The sequence below is a fragment of the Anopheles coluzzii genome, chromosome 2, assembly GCF_943734685.1.
Source record: "Anopheles coluzzii chromosome 2, AcolN3, whole genome shotgun sequence".
In the NCBI taxonomy this organism is placed as follows: domain Eukaryota; kingdom Metazoa; phylum Arthropoda; class Insecta; order Diptera; family Culicidae; genus Anopheles; species Anopheles coluzzii.
In genome coordinates, this window is record NC_064670.1 from 20811646 (window position 1) to 20832114 (window position 20469).

Below are 20469 nucleotides of genomic sequence, written 5' to 3' on the forward strand. Positions count from 1 at the left end.
CGTTCGATCCAATCCTGTTCGCCCCCGGAGCTTTGTCGAGGACATGTTTTGAGAGAGGTTCGGCGTCTACGAGCGTCCACGTCATACGACGACTCTCCGCAGGCTACGCTGGATCGTATCGATGAATGCGATTTGAGTGCAGGATTACACACTCATTTCAATATTACGTCAGTGGTCGGAGCGGAGCCAGCGGAGTCACACGGTCACAGAGTGAGTGAGTTTGGGAGTTAATTTAGGTTTACATGTTTTACTTTTCTGCCTTGTTGTTTGCACTTCATCTATACACAAGCCTCTCCTGTAACAAGCCGCTTTCGGCTGGGGGGAAGCGTTTGGAAATGTATCGGTGTGAGTGTGTTTGTGCATAAGCGTTTGCTTTGGTTTCGCACCCCCAAAAACGCACCTCTCTCCGTGCCCCGTGTATCGTTCCGTTCGTTCGACTGGTTTATGGAGCCGTGTTTTGTGTCGTTTGTTGTCTTTCGTACTTTTTTTTTGTTTCGACGAGGCGCCCTCGGATTTGCTATATTTGGTGACACTTGTCAACAGACGCCTGGAACCTTTTGTGTGTGTGTCCTTTTGTTGCTGTGTGTGTGTGTGTGTTGCTTTTTTTGTTTTCAGTTGTCACCGTCACGTTGGAATTTATTTTCCCTGCTGGTACGGACTTATGTTGCTTTGCACATCCTGTTTGCTGCGGCCAGTATCGGGAGAGCCTTAAGGCCTTAAGGGTGGTGGGGAGGAGCACACGTTGAGGTGAATGCGATTGTACGGTTTCTTGTGACAAGGCTTACACGTATGACTGGACATTGTTACTTAAGAAGGTTTTGCGCGTCGTTGTCGTCGTCGTTTGGAGACATGGTTTGAGGGGGGTCGTGCGGATTTCTTAACCTCCCGCCCGGCCAGGGAGTGTCGTGTTGTTGTGCTGGTGTTGTATGTAATTAACGGCATTGATTTGTGACCGTGACGCCCAACGACAGAGTTCCGCACGAGGGCTTAGCACATGATCAAATTCGAACTGGTGTGCCTGTTTCGGTGGCTTCCGTTCTTCCGTCGCGATGGTCGGGTATGAAATGGTTAAGAGTCGAAGTGTTCTTGTGTAACGAACAGTGCTTAGCCCCGTCGCTATAAATTACTTCATTGGAGGTATCAATTTTACCCCGCCAAAAAGGGTAACGAATACGAATTGTTGTGAGCTCACCACGAAAAAACAAAAACCAAAATACCAAAATGACGGAAATTCTCGAGAATTCAGCTCAATAAATCAGCCCCGCCAGAGGAACGCTCGACTGCCAAGGATAATTCGCATCTTAGCTGCTGCTGGACCTTTCGCCTAAATCCTTTCTAGCTCGGAATCCAATTTGGATCCCTTTTGTCTTTGGGATAGTTTTTGGCTGTTTTTTCTTGTTGAAACAGTTTTTTTCTTCCTGGATTGAGCTTGGACTTCGCCTAAATGGTTTAATCGGATGATCGAATCAGCAAGATAGCCTTCAACCAGTAAGCTGGTTGTAAGCCTTGGAAAAGGCGAGTTCACGGGGTAGCTATTTGGGGAAGGTTCTGCAATTCTAAGCAGAACACTCGTTGTGCAAAACTGTATCGTTTGGCAAAGCAGGGGAAAAAGCAAAGCATGGGAAATTAATGCTCCATGGTATCGTTATGGCATTATTAAGATGTTACGATAAATTTATGCGCTGCAAAGCTATCTAATTAATGTATTCTTAACGTTTGAAGCTTTAATGGAGCTTGCACACGCAATAAACTTCCGCTTCAAAGTAAATAATGTACAACATTTCCATTCAGGTGTTATGGCCGTTTTGTAGCCGAGTTTTATTCCAAAATTTAGATTTATGAATTCTATTTTTTTGCAATAAAATGCAAAACGATGCAAATTAGCATTGATTATACGAAAAATTGAAGACTGGTAGGTTTTTAGCATGACGGGCAAAGCAAACGAGACGAAGGCAAAAAATGATTTTCAATTCAAGTGATGATACATGATTGGGTTTAATTTAATTGTCTAACCATCTGACGAACCGATAAACATCAAGGCAATATCCTTTGCATAAGTTTACGATATGTTCGTGTGTGAAGTTGTTTTGCACCTGTAGTTTGATGAGATTTGTATTTTTTCTGGTAGTATGAAGGAAAATAAACTTTTTCGATGATGGTATTTGTGGTCAAAACTATTATTCATTTACTGCTCTACTTTACTCGGGAGATCTTCTCATTTCAAGAACTTTAGTAATACATACAGAGTCAACAGCAAGCGGAACGATTTAACAGAATTTATAAACAATAACACCAAGATCATTCAAATGTGTGGATAGAGCTGGAGTGAAAAGCAAGTGTCTTTGATGAAGCTCGTCTGTCGGTGTAAGAGATAAGACCTGACTGTCGTCATAAAAATGTGCTTCACAGTTTTCGCCTGCCGCCTGCTATCTCTTCAATTTTATAGATAGAAAACCTTCCTTAGCCAGTTCGTGAAGTGTGCGATGTTTGTTTCCTTTTTTTCCTGTGACAGTTCATAGAATTGAAAATTTCACAACAATTCGCTCCAAGACACTTTTCGAGGAGGGGGGTTCTTGTTAGATTACAGCCACTTGTTCGTGTAACGATCACGCCAACCGGTGAAGTGTGCTGAAGTGTCGGTTATTGCAGTGGTTTTTACCTTGAGCCGGAGCACCTCAGCAAAAGCGGGTGTACCATCAACCTATTAAACCTTCTTCTATGTCTGAATGCTTGGCGGCAATAACGAGACGGTAGATTACGGGAGGTGAAGTAAAAAATAAAAAAAGACAGTTGCTTTACTTTATTGCACACACTCGCCTACTGGACGGGCGCGATAGGCCCAAATGCGGTAAACTACTTACGGCCAAAACGGTGCGATAACGAAACTAAACCACGATCACTCAGCGGGTTTCCGTTCTGGGTGTGTGTATGTGATATGGACGGGAACGAGCAATGAAGAGGACCAGTACGGGAAAGAAGACGAACGACAAACAGATAACACAGCGTACGCTGTGGCTTGAAGCGTTTGGTTAGGTTTTTTGAAATTTCGGAAAAAAGTCGGACTCCTAACGAATGTTTATCCTAGAAAAAGGGACGTTATTTAACTAATGCTCGATTTTGGAATGGACGGAATCATTGCCGAGATGCTTACATGAATTTCCCAGATCACGTTCTCGTAGGAGTCTCGTTCGCTATGTAAGCAACCTTATTAGCTTTGTTGGTTTGGTTGGCGTGGTCAAATATTGGCCGGTGTTTGATGATCGTGGCTTGGAGCGAGTCAGCGCCCAAGTAGTTCCTGGGAAAGTGGTGAGAAGTTGTGATGTTGTGCCTGTCTTGATCGGACGAGCGCTGTGAGCCGGCTTCTAGACCAGCTCATGCAGTTTACTGACCCCATCTCAACGCGTCTATTTGATCTACACTAACTGCTCGGAGATGTTTGAGCAAACCGATATCGATGTCCACTCGATGTCTGGCGTGCGTTTGCTTCTCGATCAATCAATGCCGTACTCTTAGGCCAGCTCTTTGGACACAGGTTACATTAGGTTCTATCTTGGTTTTGCTTCCTTTCCACTGTATTTGACAGTGGATGGTAGCCGGACGAAGCAAACAGCTCCAACGGTTTGCACTGATATTGATCGATCTGTTTGCTGGTTGCATAAGCACGTTTCGGACCTAGCTCAACAAAATTGTCTCGCTTTCTTACCACTCTTGAACGTACGCATGGCATGGTTATAAGAGAAAAAAAAGAAGAGAAAACTAACATTTGTTTTACATTTCTTTTCCAATTACAGAATGGCGACAGTGGGCCTGCTGATGCTGATGTTCACATTCGTCGTCGCTACGATAGAGGACATAAAGGATGATCGTAGATTTATTTCCTACAACGGTAAGTACCACATATGCAACTGCACTGGAAATAATAACGACCCAATTTCAGACAGGCTTTTCGTTCTATCAAGGCTCAAATGTATTGTCATGCTTGTTTTTACGTTCCTTCATGCTCCGTATTAGCTTGCAGAATAGTGAAGTGTTAGTGCAGATTAGTGCCGTCAGCTGTAAAGAGCTTTCAATAAGCTGGCGCAAGCTAGTGTGCAATGAAAAAGAGAAGCTAGTGCAAGCTAGTGTGAAATGAAAAATATTCAGTATTTGTACTGTCTTTCGTGCAAAGTCTATAGATGGGTACCTGGCTCGTTGGAAATTCTTTACACACTTTTCCGTTTCTATGCACCGTCTTGCTCCGAGAGCCCACGGAATATGGGTTGGAATAATTCTTTAGATTCTTACCCGAGATTGTCGAGCATATGTGTCTGCTTTGTCTGCACTTTCGCTTGATGAAAGTGCTATTCATTAGCATGTGCTAGATGGGTGCATGTGACATCGCGACTTGCTTCACTCATGTGAAGGTTTTTTGAGCATCACGTCCCTGAACGGGGTCATACCCTGGAGGCTGTGTGGCGTTGCAAAGTTTGCTATGGGCCAGGTTGTTAAAATCCTACAGAGCACTCCGTTGGTGGGAAGACTAGTTTTTGATAATTTTTTTCTAGTAGCTTGGAGATTTTTTTGTAATAATTGATCTTATTTTTAATTTGCGGATATAAACAGTTGTGATAGTTACGTTATAAAGTGTACTTCACCTCAAACATATAAGAAAATAAAAAAAAAATAACAAAAATCAGTTAAAACAAAAACTGTATCTATTTAACTATTGATATGTTCCAATTGTTACCTATTATCGCGAAAAATATCAATCCAAATGTTACACCACTCCTATCCATTTTTGCGAAACTGTTTGCACACCGCGAGCAGTGTTTGCTTTAGCGTTTGAACACCGGCAGACGAAAGGTGGCCGGAGTGTGGTGGACCAGGAATCAAAAGCCTACCAGTACGGCAATTCCTGGATTGAATAGGTGCAAAGAGGTGTGATAACACCGCTTCGTGTATGATAAGATTTGCTGCAGTCATCTCTATGCCGTGGGTTTACGCCATCACCTGCCACTGGCGATGACTGCGAAAGTAAAGTAATGTTCTCATGCAAATTGTCACGTACGCCAATCGATTTTTAGCGACAGCGAAGCAAGGTAGCATAAGCAGTACAGGCTGGACAAGGGGTGTGTGTGTGTTTGAGTGTTTGTTTTGTTCGACATGAATTTGCGTTTTGCCAAACGCGGATAGAGGTGTTTGAACAGTATAAGCCAATAATATTTGCAGCTTGTGCTACAACTAAACATTACCTTATCGCGTTTGCACTACAGGTACGATAAGTTCGCCGTGTAGTGTTGTTGTATGTTATCTTCAGACAATGCTCTACCTATGGTTTGATAAGAACATAAAATGTTTATGAAAATATTCGTGTGTGTGTGTGTATGTGTACAGCAGCTTTGTGATAAGATCAAAACAGACCGGCTCCAAAATTGCGCCGCTCCTCAATTGGCATCCTTTCTACATGTCTCACTCGCTTGTCCAGTTTTTTGTGTCAGTGACATCTTTATTTTGGCCATTTTTGCTGATGAGTCTTTCAAGGATGCAGCGGCGCTGTAAAGGCTCGTACAGGTTTTTGTTTGTCTTTATTTTGCCTCACTTTCGATTCGCCTCATCAAATTTCGCGTCTCATCAGCAAGTTGAAATAAGCGTGTCGGCAGTATGCAGTTTTTAATATTCCTCGAATCAATTAATGCACACACACACACACACACACACACACACAGAGCGGTTTCGAAGCGTCGAAGGGGTGTTGGGCAGGCTACCCGAAATTGGTGAAAAAGTCCACCCCTTGGTAAACCATAAAATTTAAAATGGATCGTAAAACCGTAAAGCGTCATAACCGTTTACATTGGCTGCTAACCGAAGGCCAATTATGGCCGTTTTAAGATAAATGCGTTGTATAATATTTCCATAACAATCCCCCTCCCCGCCCCGCGGAGAGGGAGGGAGAGTCGTGTGCGCGGATGAGATGTTTGGGGACAACACGGAGCCCACAATACAGCCCCTTTGCTACACTTTTAATCGGCCGCTCAGTTAAGACACTTTGCCAATTGATTAGGCCCATGGCCCCGCCTGGATTCCCATTGCCATTTGGCCAGGTTGGCAAGTGTTGTCAACCTGTCTTCCCTTGCGCGTTTCTGCTTCTCCGTTATCGTGCGCATTCGGTGTGATTCGGTCTGTGGAAGCGTGCTGCTCCGTCCGAACGTCTTGTCTTCTTCGTGGTGATGATTATGGGAACACGCCGCGTTGTACCAGCGGAACGGGATGCGAGGATACGGCAAAATACGGAAACCTGCCACCAGTCTGGTTGAGCGAAGGAAACAGCACACTTGTTGCACAAACACTCGCTCGATTGGAATGAATGGTACGTGTAACGATGCAACGATGGATCGATCGTATCGATCGGATACGATCGAGCCATGCTCAACTTTCGAGTCGCAGCCAGCTTGTAAGGAATTTCCCGCCAAATCACACCCCACTGGGGAACGACAGTCAATTCGCAATCCCCTTCGCTGTGATTGATTGAGCGCAAACATTATGGGGCAAGCTAGGGTTGACGGTGGAAGGAAACATCCGAAATGAGAGCAAGATGGTTAGCACGCGGAATGTCTTTGCATACCATTCAAGGTAAAGTTTGCCGTTTGCCTTTCTTTTGGGCAGACTTGGGCAACCGGTCCTCTGTTCAGCGTCACAACCGGGTAGCATTTGGTGTGATCGGTTTGATTTTTCCATTGCCATTTCGGAACTTTGGAATATACCAAAGTTCCCTAGGACGGGCAGGGGAAACGTGACGGTTGACGTAAACGGTATTGACTTGACTGGTTTGGTTCGAAATGCAAGAAAACCGTACACGGTTTCGGCAGGTCGGTGTTGTTCGAAGCAGTGGAACAGGTTTGACACAGGAAAGCAGCAAGGATGACATTGAACTGTGGTGCAAAATTTGAAATCGATTTGGTAAGAAATTTAAGCTTGTTTTTTGTTCCCTTACCACGGCGAATGTTTTCCATCCTTCATGCTAGTGATCGTTATCTGGGTGCAGTTTTTTTCTGCACCGGTACAGGAAAGCGCCACCATCACTACCTATCCGTCAATGTCATCTACGGTCGAGTGCAGCACCGAAGCGGCGACCCTTTGGTGTCCGGTGTAATTTACGCCTAAAGATATACTCTAAGCTTCCCAATGCGCCCGTTGTGCATCGTCTTTGGATCGAGCAGGCTGACCGAACATCAGGAACAGATTATTACGATTATGATAACGATAATGGGGTGGTGGTTGAGCAGGGTCCGTTCAGGTTCCGTCCGTTGGATACTTCCGGGGATCGTTTGCTCTTTTCGTTTCTTTCTCAGTTCCCCCTCATTATACTGACCCGCAGTTCGTCGTTCGTCACTCGGTGCAGTCTTTTGATTAATGACGCTTTGAATTACGATAAATTTTCATTGCAAATTTGACAGAATGCTGCAGCGGTGTGGCGAGACCCCCAGTTTCTGTGCTTCATGTGTGTGTGCGCGTGTGTATATGCGATGTCTGATGTCGGTACCCATACAAAGCGAGTACCCGTAGCTGCTGTTTTGATTTATAGCGAAAGATTACGGTTTCGCGTATGCGTCTCGCATAGATCGGACGCGGGGTGATGGGGCCTTTCTTCCGTCAGTATGTCCATCAAGCTTTTCCTTCGGACGCCGTTATCGAAGTGGAGTGGAGAGGCAAGGAGTTGAAGCTAGTTGATCTATCGTCCGATTGCGGAGCCCGATCGGTGAACAAATCGATGTACCCGTCTCCCGGGCCACACACTGGACACAACATACTTGCAACCTTCACCGCACTAGCACTAGGCCTGGCTGCTCAATCGACAACTGCGTTCCCGCCGCACAGGGTCGAGCAACTGGACCGCATAACTGCATACCGGTGCAGCTTCCTTCCCCGGGGTTCGGTACGTTCCCCAATACCGGTCTCGCATGGTACCGGTGTCCGATCGCCATGTACGGTAGGCTCTGTTCGGTAGCCGGCCCCGAACAGGGGCGGGCGCTTGGAGAAAGAAGCACCGTAGCAACATACATGCACACCCTTCTGGGGCTCGATCTTGATCATCCCGCCCGCCGGACGGTTGGCGTTTGCAGGTTTCGTTTTGCACGTCGTCGTGGCCGTATAACTGTCAATTTGTACGTCCGTCAGCGCTGCAGAAGCCACTGGAACAACTGGAACGCAGCAGCAAAGCAAACAGACAGAGCGTGGTATTGAATGGTGTGATTTTCGGAGCACAGATCTTGCAATCCAATCATTGGGTTGGGGCCAGCGATTGACTGGCCGTTTGACAATAAGGAGCACTTGAGGGGTACGGGCATACCATTTGTTGCACCTTCACGTTTCCAAGTTGTAAAACGAGACTTTTCCACTGTCCCGATGCCGGTGTTGAAGATGGTAGAAAACAGATGATGAGCCAGATAGCACGGCAGAAGCATAAAGAAGTGAATTTTTAAACCAAACAAATGATTTAAACCGGAACCACTCGGCCCGGTCACAGTGGGATGGTAGTGTAAATGGTGGGAAATAATGTAACAGCAAGTATAATTTCAGCCCATCCCGCACACATACAAACCCATTCCCACATTGTGCAATTTGAATGTAACGGGAATGTGCATGTGAGTGCAGCCCATAATTTAGCCATACCCAGAGGATACGATGGGCGATGAATGTAAAAAGGTAAAAAGAGCCACCAAGCGACGAACCCTTTTGCTCGTCGCATGGAGAGAGGTAGCTTCACTGCACCGCGCAAAAGTGGATGATTGCTACTGTGGTTGGCGTTGGGGAGGGAGTGAAGGGGATTGGATGTAAAAATTAAATTATCAAAATTAAGGTCATAAATGTGTAATCAATTATTAAGGCGATGAAACTGCACGATGCAACCCGTCACCGTGCACAGCTCTTAGAAGGGTTTTGCGGCTCGGTTGCGTGGCAGTGAGCATCCAGCCGGGTTTGCGGTTTTATTTCCTTCTCGTCAGCCAGCCTTGCCGTGCGGATGACCCATTTTCTCACGCGCGAAAGCTCAAGCGCGTCTCAAATTGCAATTTTGGTGTCTCGGTTGTAGTATTGACAGGGAGGAGCAGCACAAACTTGTGCACCACAAGAACACACGGTTCGCTTGTTGCCTGCAGCGTTGTTTGCCTTTAAACTGGGAACAGGTTGGGAAGAGAACGTTCACTGCTGAGGCTCCGCTAGTGCTGCACTGCTTTGCCTGCATACAGTAACGGACATTAAGATAGGACCCTTTTTTTTCAATGCACCGTGCACTTGTTTTGCCACGTTACTCGTGTTTGTGTGTGTGTATGTGTGTATTTGTGTGTGTATGTGTGTGTGTGAGTGTGTGTGTGTGTGTGTTTGTGTGTTTGTGTGTGTGTGTGTGTGTGTGTGTGTGTAGTAGTAGAAAGTGAATGTGCTTTTTAATGTGTATTTGCAAGTGCGCGGGTTTGTGTCTGAAAAACATAGCTTGCCATGATGTCATATTGCGTTGAAATTATTCTTATTATGTGTGTTATCATGTGAAACATTGTGCGTTTACACTTGGATAAAAACTAAAGTTTGCATCGACAGCAGCCCTTGTTCCTCGGACGAAAACGCAGGTGTGCTGTTTCATGAATGTGAATGCGACACCGGTGCGAAATGGACACACGCACAATAGCAATGAACTCGGCATTCTCTCACAGGTGTTTCTCCAGTGCACACCATTGAAAGGCCTTCGTGCATCTCTGCGTTGCACGTTGTGTGCGAATGGTAAACTTTGTGCGTGCATTGAGCTGGCGCGCAGTTGTTCTTTTCAATGGGCGTTTTGTTTCATGAGCGCGGCAGTATTCTTTTCTCGATTTTGAAGGGAAGACGCTTACTCGCGTACTCGTTGATAGTTTTTATCCATGCGATGTTTTCGCTGCTCGACAACGATGTAATTCATCGCGTATAGAAGTAGAACGCAGGCAGAGCACGGGATCAGCCGTGTCCAAGTTTTTAACCAGCGCGTTCTTGACGGTCCAAGCAAGCAATGTTAGTAACAATGGGTCGAGGTAAACGTTGTACCGATTATCAGCGCCATATGTAAAAGCGAATGGCTGCTGCTGGCATTAAGCGCAAAAGGATCGAGTTCGTAATGGAACGATCGCGCACTTTTGTGGCAAACGCGCTTCGGACAACCGAAACGTGCTTAGACAACTGAAACGCGCTTGGACAACCGAAACGCGCAAGTCAACCGGATGTCCTCAGAAGACCACGGCGAAAGAAGACCGTAACATTGTTAATATATCGAAAACACACTGATCGCGAGGGCGGTGGTCCTGCTTATCACACCAAAAACCTAACCCAAAACACAAAAAAGCTACTTACAAATCTATACGAAACGACCTACTTGTGAAACAAACACACACATCACTACACATTCAAACATACATCCACACACACACACACACACATGCACACACACATACACACACACATACACACACATACACACACACACAAACACATACAAACCACACATAAACTTGGCCCAACGGGTGCACGGTGCGTTAAAAACCCAATGCCCTATCTTTCTGTCCGATACTGTACTTCTGTACAGCCCAATCAACCGTTGTTTGGGTTGACTTTCTTCCCTGTTTGGAGATTGTGCTTTCGTTCTCGTGCTCTGTAGTGCTCTCAGTCATAAAAAAGTGACGAATTACAAAGAAATTACACATTCTTTCACTGCCAAGCCGTGTGCTGTGGGAAAGGACGCACGCAGCCCTGAACCAGCCTTGAGAGCAGTTCCACGAAACTGCCCGAGTTCAGTTGATTAACCGACCGGGCGAAAGGGATGGTCCAGTTGTAATAACAGATGTTTTCATGATAATTGAACACGATTTAATTACTGGTCCATTCGAATCAATCTTATTTAGCGAAGTCGCGTTGAGATGGAAAAAAACGAGAAGCAGGAAGGATAACTGCGACCGGTTGATCGAAAAAAGTGATCATGAATGTGCACAACAAAACCGCGCGTTGATGAATGTATGAGGATTCCTTTTTTTGAATATCATTTGTTTTCTTTCTACTTCGCTGTTTGTTTTTTTTTTTGGCATTTCGAATAAAAGCCCCAGCGATCCTTGCGTGAGTAATATTTCATCCCTGGGGGCCGCGCGCACCTTTGACAGCTTTAAATTATTATGTCAGTGGGCCGTATTGTTTTATGCTGATTGGTTCATCATGAGTTCGATTACCACTTATGGTTTGGTGCGGCTTAACGCTGTTGTTTTTTTTTGAACCTCCAGACAAAACAATTCCAATTTTGTATCGTAAGGCTTACGTTGCTGCTGCTGCTGGATGATGCACCACTCCACAGGATGCGTCCCGGTCGCGCAAGCAAAGTAAACCACAGCATCGGTCCCTTGCGGGTGCATAAAATGCATGCACGGATGGCTTTATTAAATCGTAAGCTTAACCCTCCAACTCCACCACCCCATCACGGGGCAGTGCGAATTCGAATTCCCCGTTCACTTTTTGGTGTTTTTAAGACCTTGGTGGCTGCAACGCAGGACACTTTGGTTCGATTTCGTTTATGCTGCGAGCGTGTGTCCATACCATCCATAAAGGAAGATTCAGCCGGGTTTGGTTTGGGCGGGGAAGAAGGGCAGAGATTTCGGTTCGTTGCTGCACGCCGGCTGGAATTGATGTGTGTTTACTGATTCGTTTGGTCGTTTGGCTTGTTTTTTTTGTTGTTGTTGCTGTGGTTTTTGGTCACACTTTAAGCCAACACTTTAATTAACTTATTTCATTTTCCAGGCCGTCGCTTTCCTCTCTCTTGCTCTCTCTCTCTGCATAATTCGCTATGGTTGCTTGGATGACGTTAACGCTTTCGTAGCAACGTACCATCGAATCGTCGTTTCTTATGCTTCGACAGCTTTGCTTGGGGATATCCTACATGCCGATTTTTTGCGGTTCGTTGTGTGCCTTCTGATCTGATGCGTTTTCCCCCCGTCTTATTTGTGAGTGTATGTGTTTTTTTTGTGCAAGAAGAGCTGCAGTTAATGTTTCTTCTTGATCCCGTTTCTTTTTTGTTGTTGTTGCTTGCCTTCCGCTTTACTCGCTTGCGCGCTCAGCCTCACGCGCGTTCGTTGCGCGACAGGCTCCGGGGCACTGCAACGGAGCGTTCCTTTTACGGTCATCTTGGTCACGGACGGTGACAACCACACACACACACACACACACACACACACACACACACACACACACTCTGCGTCTGTCTGTCTGGGTCGGGCTGTCGGTTTCGGCTCGGCAGTCTTTCGCTTTGTGGCCAGCCCGGGTAGAGCAACTTACCGTCGGTTCCGTCGTGCACTGGTGCTGTTCCGATGCTGTCCTGCGTTGGATGCGAAGATGTGGAGGACGCACGGCTTCTAAGTATCAGCTTACAGAGGTCGAAGGGTGGCCCTGGTTCCCTGGGAAGAGGCGGTGATGGTGGAATCGGGAACACGTCGAACCTGTCCAGGAGGTTTTTTTTGCTGTTTCGTTCCCCCAGCGAGGCAGATCGTTACCAGGCACTGGGACTGAAAGTAGCAACCTTCTACATCCTGCTAGGAAATCGTCTTCGAGCAGGAAACCAGTGAAAATGCCAGTAAAAATTGATCATACTTCTTCGGCGTGGATCGCGATGTGCTGCGGCCAAAGCCACCTTGCACTTCCTTGTAAGGTCAACAACGGTGCTGGACACTGGTCACCATCGCTTACGCAGGGCCCCGGATGAGCATTGGGAGCTCTTCGAGCGTTGAGACCTAATCGCGCGATAACAACTATTACACTCTGCTCCGGCTTCTCCTCCTGCCTCGAAGGTGGTGTTAATTGGAAGCTTTTATCCACATCGTGTGTCACAATCGATAGCTTCTTCTCTGTCCTTTGCTGATGGGGAGGGATCCCCCCTTGGTTGTTTTCGCCGATAGATGGACTTGACGTAAGCAATTTCCCAATCGGCCAGCAGGAGGTAAGCGCACGTTCGACACGTAAAGGTAGTCCACAGTCTGGTTTTGCGGAAAGACATTTGAAAGTGACCTCCAACCAGCTGCAAAGACCGGTAGTTGTCATGTTGTGGTAGCGCTGTCGTTGAGCGGTACGGCATGAAGTAGATCACCTTCTCACTATCGCTCCCGGTTTGTGGGAGTGATGGTGGGTAGATTTGATTAAAAGCAGACCGTGTTATCGGTGTAATGCGTGATTTATAGATCGTGTTTCGATAGTGAACCATTTACCGGGCTCTTATCGGATGATGCGATATTGCAAGGACACGTAAAAATGATCACAATGTTTGTGTTTTGCTAAAAGAAGGAACAAAAAGGCAAAAGTTTTATTCAATAGCACGAGAACGATATTTATTGCCATGTATTTTTTAAGGAAAACTGTACACTGGGCTCATTCATTTATGCTTCAATTCTGTTGCAAGATTCAATTAAGCCTCCCGTCACAAACATCCACCGATGTGGGCACAGTGCTTGCAGGCTGCACTGTTTGCTGCATTTAGCCGGCACCTTTAGCAGCCTGCATACGTGCCCGTTTGTATGCTCGGTTCGCGAAACAGTACACCACATTCTCTTTCCATTCGTCATCGGACGGCTTTCGGATGTCGCGTGCCCTTACTGTGCTGTGGGTATCACTGTGCAAGATTTAGCCGCGGCTGTGTGCTGTAAGTGCAATTGAGCGGTGTATTGGGGTATTGCGGGCTGCAGCGCGTGCAATATGGTACTGTTAAAACGAGTGTATGAATTACAGGCGTAATTAAAATATCCTGCATAAAGCGAATCATAAATTACACCCGTACGGTGCGAAGCAAAGCAAAGCAGGGAAGCGTGTAAATGGACGGCATTACATTGGTTGGCTTTCTACGCGGCAAGCGATTCTTGGGACGAGATTAGAAAGGAACAGATGGGTTGGTTGTTGCCTCTTTTTTTTGTATGCATAAGATGTATTTGAACAAGCTGTTGAAGAAGTTTTAAGCCTTAGAGTTATCTAGGGCTCAATTGGGATGCATTAAAAAATAGTATTAATTTTACTGCCTTTTCTGATTTTTTAGCTTTCTCTGCGTTTCGCGTAATGGCCAAGTAGATGTTATCGGACTGATCAGTTTAATGGGTTTGAATTTGTTGCTTTTCCGCATAACTTTGCCCAGATTTGTATGTTAAACTGCGCCAAATTAGTAGAAAGATGTATTGAAGAATTCAAATTCATATTATAGACTAAACAAAGTGCCAACTTAACGAAGAATTTGAGTTTCGTTAAACCCGACGAAGCTACAGGCCTAAACATTTACACGGGTTTATGCAGGTTTACTACAAATGTATTAACATGTGGATACGGATGGTCAAAGTCTTACATATATGGTTGTAAAGGCGATTTGTTTTCATAGTCTACCTTATTACGATCTATACTCTTTTTTAATTTTCAATTTTATGGCTAAACAGATTTTTTTAATTATCTGATTCTTCTGATCATCTGATAAACGACACTAAAATTTTAACTAATATATTTGAGTATGTGAACTGTTAGAGCATTTGTTGGAACGCTAAGGAAGATTCAAATGCATTCGTTCAAATAATAAATAAATATAAATGTTTAAACTTATGCTGCCTGTAAAACCAGAACACCGAGTGCTGCCCGAGTTTTCGTCTCAGTTATGCCTACTCTTGCCTCCGTCCAACACGAGATGTGAGTGAGCATTTTGAAAGCATAGTTCACGGAACGGTTAGAACCCGTAGACACAGCCAAGCACGATCGTGTCGTCCTGCCCAGTGCTGCCGTTTCGGTACCGTCCCGTACCCTTCCTTTCCATTCTGTGCTTCCCCCAGCTTCCACAACCAAAGCCATTGTCATGCAGCAATTCAGCACACTTCTGGCACACTACTTCAGCCCCGGTCACATTATGTTCACTGGCTAAACCGTGCGCTATTTGTGCAGCAAATGTTTAAAGAACTCTGGTGTTTTGTTTTTGTCGATTTTCGCAGTTCGCAAACAGCCGAAAGGAAGTGTAGGTACCATAATTTATACACGGTCACAACCGGGGCGACCCCTTCGATTCCATTGTTCTCTAGCGCTCCTGGAGTGTCGTCGCCGTCGTGGTTGTCGCCGTTGCACAGTGCTGGGACCTTCAGGTTATGTGTGTGTGTGTGTGTTGTGTGTGAACGACTCCGTGCCAGGCTGGACGGATTGGCGAGAAGCACAATTTAAATAAATTGATAAAATCTTATGCAACTCGAGCGCACTCGAGCTGTGTGACACTGCCCGGGGCACCACCGGCCATGCCCGACCGAAGTCGGCTAGTACGTGCATGTACGGAATCGATTTCTAAAGAGACACTTACTCGCAAAAAGGCGGATAGATTCTGAATAGGATCGTACAGTAGGGGTACAACGATTTCCCTTTTTTGCTCTCAGTGGTGCAGAGTGTTCTGCTTCAGTTCCGCTTGCCGAGTGGAACTTGTCGGACTGTGTTGCTACTTTACACCGTTTCAACTGCTCGGACGATTCGGCTTAAAGTTGGTTTCCACGCCGGCCCATTCTGTAGAACTGAAACCTCCCTCTGCATTATCCCTGTCGAAGGTTGTCCGCCTCCGATCGAGTTTTCCATGCGCAAATAATTAGTCGTCAATGTACAAACAAATGATCTAATGGTCGAACGTTGTTTATGATTATGAGGCAATCTTGATGGAGCGATTGCCGCAATACCGAAGCGTGCGGGTCATTCGTCGTGCCTGGGGGGGGGGGGGGGGGGGGGGGAAATGCCGAGGGTTGGTGGTAAAAGGAACGATCGGTCGGAGAAGAATCGGCAGTAATACGGCAGCCATTAAGGGGCCGCCGGTACGCCAAGGGGTTATTGATGATTATTGGTCGCGTATTATGGAATGGTTTGCAGAACGAAACGGCACCTTTTATCGCGTTTAAATACGGTTCACGATTCTTGCAAAACGCCGTCTTAAAGGGTGTTTGTAGCGCCTGTGTGCTGTGGTGATATTTTAATTAAGAACAAAAAAGAACTTTGGATTATGAGAGAGTGTCTTTGTTTTATTCCTCCAATCACATAGAAAAATATAATAAAATAAGGTTATTCCTCTCTTGGCTTACTAAGCTTGTAAATACAACTCTGTAAATGCAATAGAGACGTTTTTCCTGGAACGAAACAGAAAAACAAACACACACGACACTCGCACAGTAAGAAACAAAACAATCCACTGCTTTATCTTTATGGTTATTGCATTTCGCGGTGCACCGTTGACGCAAGACGTATTACACAGCGCTTGTGTGTGTGTGTGTGAGTGTCACTGCACGCTAAAAGGTCTTCCGATAGCTTTCTGTGCAAACAGGCTCGTCTCCGCCAGCCGGTGCTGCGGTCGTGACAGATCCACAGGACACTCTTCTGCTCTGCCCGGTTTCGAATCCCATTAGCAAATCTGTCGCGATGCGGATGAGACGCTGTGTGGATGGTTGTATTATTTCTTTTAGTGTGCAATTTTCGACTGCTTGAAAGCGGTGGTTCCTTCCCCCCTTTTGTGTGGTTTTGTTTTCCTACACGCCTTGCGCTTAAGTGCGCATTGCCCTAAAAGGAACGATTCGGGCGTCTCGGGCAGGGGAGGCGTTAACGTGTGATTTTGCTGGTTGATGATAAGTGCAGTTTGTCATCGGGCCAATAACCATTCATATTGGCCCGATGACAAACTGCACTTATCATCAACCAGCAAAATCCAGCAGATGGTGACAATGGTTAATAATTGGTTTAAGAGTGTGTTGCCTTTGTGCGGTTGTTCACGTCAAGGAAGACGGGTTCAATCTTACTTTCATGCTTAAGGCAATGTTTAAACTGGGAGAACATTAAATAAAAGAAGCGCTTTTAGCAGATATTCCTTTGAAAAGGCTGAACATTCAACTATTGGGAAAAAATATTGTAAGCATGAAGCCATATAAAAAAAACATCAAGATTGGGATAAGAAAGAAGTAAGATGGGTAGCAAGATAATTCATATATTCGTCACGTCATGCGAATGATACCAAACGAGCAATCTCTGATAAAACAAATGTAATCTCCTGAATTTCTCTCCTAGAAGAAGTTGTTTGTTAATTTATGTTTACGTTCAATTTTCAAACTTTCTCACATTTTTTCTGTTCTGTTTTTCAGACCTGCTTGTGACTGCCCACCGATTTACGGATCCAAACGTGACGTCATACGCTCGCATGCTGATCGACGTGTCCGGGGATCAGCTTATTGTAGGAGCAAGGTAAGCTTTACGGCCAATTGTTTTCGCCGTTAGGAGTGTGTTGAGAGCGCAAAACAACAACGCATTAAGAAAAAATCACAACAAGGAAACAACCAAATGGTAGAAAAAAGATGAAAAAAACAGCGAACCTTCCAGCGATTCGTATCTGGCGATGGTTGTCTTTGTTATACATTTCAGCCTGCAGCAGCTGCAGGCGCTCAACAATCTCTGCCCGCGTACACGCTCGTAACACGGTCGTCGCGATCATGATCGTTTAATGAACGATGAAAATATCATAATGATCAGCGGTGGAAGTGGAGTCCTGGGCACAGCTGCTTTCACCGCCGTCTGAAGCACCACCGTTGCTCCATTCTGCTGCAGTAGGAGGCATGTGTTTTTGTGTTACTTCCATTTCCTTCACTGCTGCTTGTGCATCCTTCCGCACACCATTAGCGCGGCGCACGTTCGGCCGCCATGCCGCGAAGCCATCTCTAATGGTCATCGTAGGATCAATTTCATCGAAACGTCACTCGTCTCGTCGTATTGTAACGCGACGGTCGAACACGGCGAGAGTGCAATGGGGGGACCGGGTGGTCGTGCGATACGCAGCGGGGAAGTAAAAGGTCCCGATCCCCGTCCCCGGGACCTGGTCAGTGACGCTGACGCTGGGGCCGAAAAAAGGTCTCACCTTCGGTCGGGCGTTCGATGGAACTGGGGTGGAAAGGTGCACGCGTGTTGACCGCGGCCTATGGAGCCGAGGTGGAGCAGGATTCAAAGGGGTTCGTCGCTTGGTTCGCGCGTATGATTACTTTCATTTCACCTTCCGGTCATAATTATCGATGCGAACAATGATCTTTCGCAGCACTTCTTCGTTTCCCGAATGCTCGAGGCAAGAAACCCCGCTCACCTTTTCAACCCCGCTAGCATACGGCGTCCCCAGTTTTCCCCAACCCTTGCCGGGTGGCTTTGGCTTTGTTGGGCTCGTGGGAGGAAAATAAAAGGTACGGAATGCGCCCCCCCCCCGCGGAAGGGAAATGTTGCATCGCGATCGCATCGCGTCGAGGCACCAGATCGTCCACCAGGCGCTGGGGTTGGGAGGGATTGTGATCGGTAGAAATTCTCCCGACCGAACTTTCGACACGCCGAGTGGTGTTTTAATGATGCACTTTCGTTCGATTGATTAAAAATGTGTGAGCGTGTCGCAGTTCTTTGTGTTGTTAAATTTGTTGGCGATCCATTCGATGGCTTATTGAATTGAACGATCGTCAATGAACACGTTATAAAAGTTGCAAATAAAAATATTTAAAATTAGCTTCACAATACTGCTAGCGTGTGTTACTTCAACAAATTAATACATTCCCTTCCCATATTGCAATGCATCTTTAATTTGGTCGAGAAAGAGAATGTCTTTTACCTCATATTGGGGAACAAAACAGAAAAAAAACAACAAGTCCGTCCATCGGCTGGAACTTGTCCGTGTACACGGGGATGGGGCACTTTCTTTTGGGATTGCACTTGCACTTGCCATTACCAAATTGTGCCTCGCATAATTGGCATCGTAACTCATACCGACGACGCGGGCAAAACGGGGCAATACGAAAGGCCCTAAAAAAGGAACACAAGCAAGTGGCAAGGGGAAGAAAACATGTAATAATAAAATAGGACTGTTGCTGGTCGTTCGGTCCGTGGGACGGGCAACAGTACCCAGTAGGTGATAATGGAGAAACTAATTTACAATAAACAGGCAAAGAAGCATCTCTTTTGTGGTCGATGGCTGCCTCCCTCCAAATTTTCAAAAACCCGTTCCTGCAAAAGCATCACAACCGCGTACATTTATGCTGCAAAATTTGGCAATCGGATCGGTTTTTGGGGTTTGCTTTCTTATTTGCTGCCCTTTTTTAAATAGGTTGTTGGGGATTGACTGTCGCTAGCTCCAGATAGGGCCAGATATTGAAAATTGTACCTCATTAAATGGATATTTTCGAGAGATTATCGTGTAATAAGTATAATTGCTGCGCTTGAACTTAAAGAAGGGAAGGAGTAAGATTTAAATAATTGAGAAACTACGAAATTGTTCCTGTGGCGGGTGGTCCACTCGATTTCCTCCGATTTAAAAGACATTTTCAGCAAATAGGAACAACTTTTAATCACAACCACTCGGTACAAGGGGGACCAGTGTAACCTTTCTTGCAATCAGCGCCCTGTTTTAAAATATCCTTGCTCGTTCGTTCCCTCTTATCCGGTGCGTGGTTGCAACTGGCCTCGCAAATACACTCACCCGAAAAGGGCTTAAAAGATGAGATAAAATTATGAAACTGGCTGTCCCCCTCGCTCCAACTACCCTCCCCCCCCCACACACACGCACACACTCAAGGGTAAAATAAAACAACATTCAAACCAGTCAAAAAACCAATCCCAGGGTTTGTGGCCAGGTTGGCGGCATAAGACGTTTATGTTTTTTCGAACGTTCCACTGGGCGTTTTACAGTCATCCGCGGGGCCAACTCTCACCACGATCGTGCGTGCGTGCGTACGTACGGTGGATAGTTAATGCGGCAGTTCCTGCAGGAAGTCGGTCGGTGCTGCACAGGGACAGGGCTTAGTGAGAATTATTTGCCCTCCGCTGCGAACAAGCACTTAACTCAATATTAAACGCTGAAATAATTGTCACAATAAACGGCGTATTTATGGCGTTGTACCGTGGGAGATGCTGAGGGCGAGCTGGAGCTGGACCTCAATCGCGGCTGGCCGTTGCTGTGCGATTTTATGACGCTTCCGAGACGTGCGCTCGGTGGTTGTGCGTTTTGCAAGGGATTTATTTCGCTAGACGCTGCAGCCGTCTGCGGCAGGTGCATTTATTTGCTTTTAATTTCAATCTCTTCCACTCCAATCCAAACAGCCGGTGTCGGTGGTGAAGCGTTTCTGTCGCTTGTTGTTTTTTTAATGACACAAATAAGCGGTGTGTTTAGCAGGGACTGCTAAAATCAGATAGTGCGCGTGAAATTTGATACGTTTCGAGCGCTTTTCAGCGCACGTCCCATCAAACGAGAGGGGATGGAAAGTTTTAAAGCCAGCCGGAAGAAAGCGTCGATGGCACAACGCAAAATGATTTGCATCGTGCGCGAATACTTTGCGTCTATTAGCTTCACCCATCGCTCAATCCAACGGTCTGTGTGTGTCTACCGAAAGTCCTTTCAAAAGGGCGTGCTGTCAAGGTTTCGTGTGCGACAAACCAGTGACTGACTTT

At 46.0% G+C, this 20469-nt stretch overlaps 1 protein-coding gene across 2 annotated transcripts in view; it reads left to right on the plus strand.

Annotated features, from left to right (window-relative positions):
• LOC120953984 (semaphorin-5A) overlaps positions 1 to 20469 on the plus strand; it is a 113822-nt gene that overhangs the window by 29885 nt on the left and 63468 nt on the right. For both annotated transcript variants that reach the window (XM_040374461.2, XM_040374462.2), the window contains exons 3-4: positions 3792 to 3886; positions 17145 to 17244. In XM_040374461.2, the coding sequence (XP_040230395.2) occupies positions 3792 to 3886; positions 17145 to 17244 (195 nt within the window). The remainder of the gene's footprint in view (positions 1 to 3791; positions 3887 to 17144; positions 17245 to 20469) is intronic.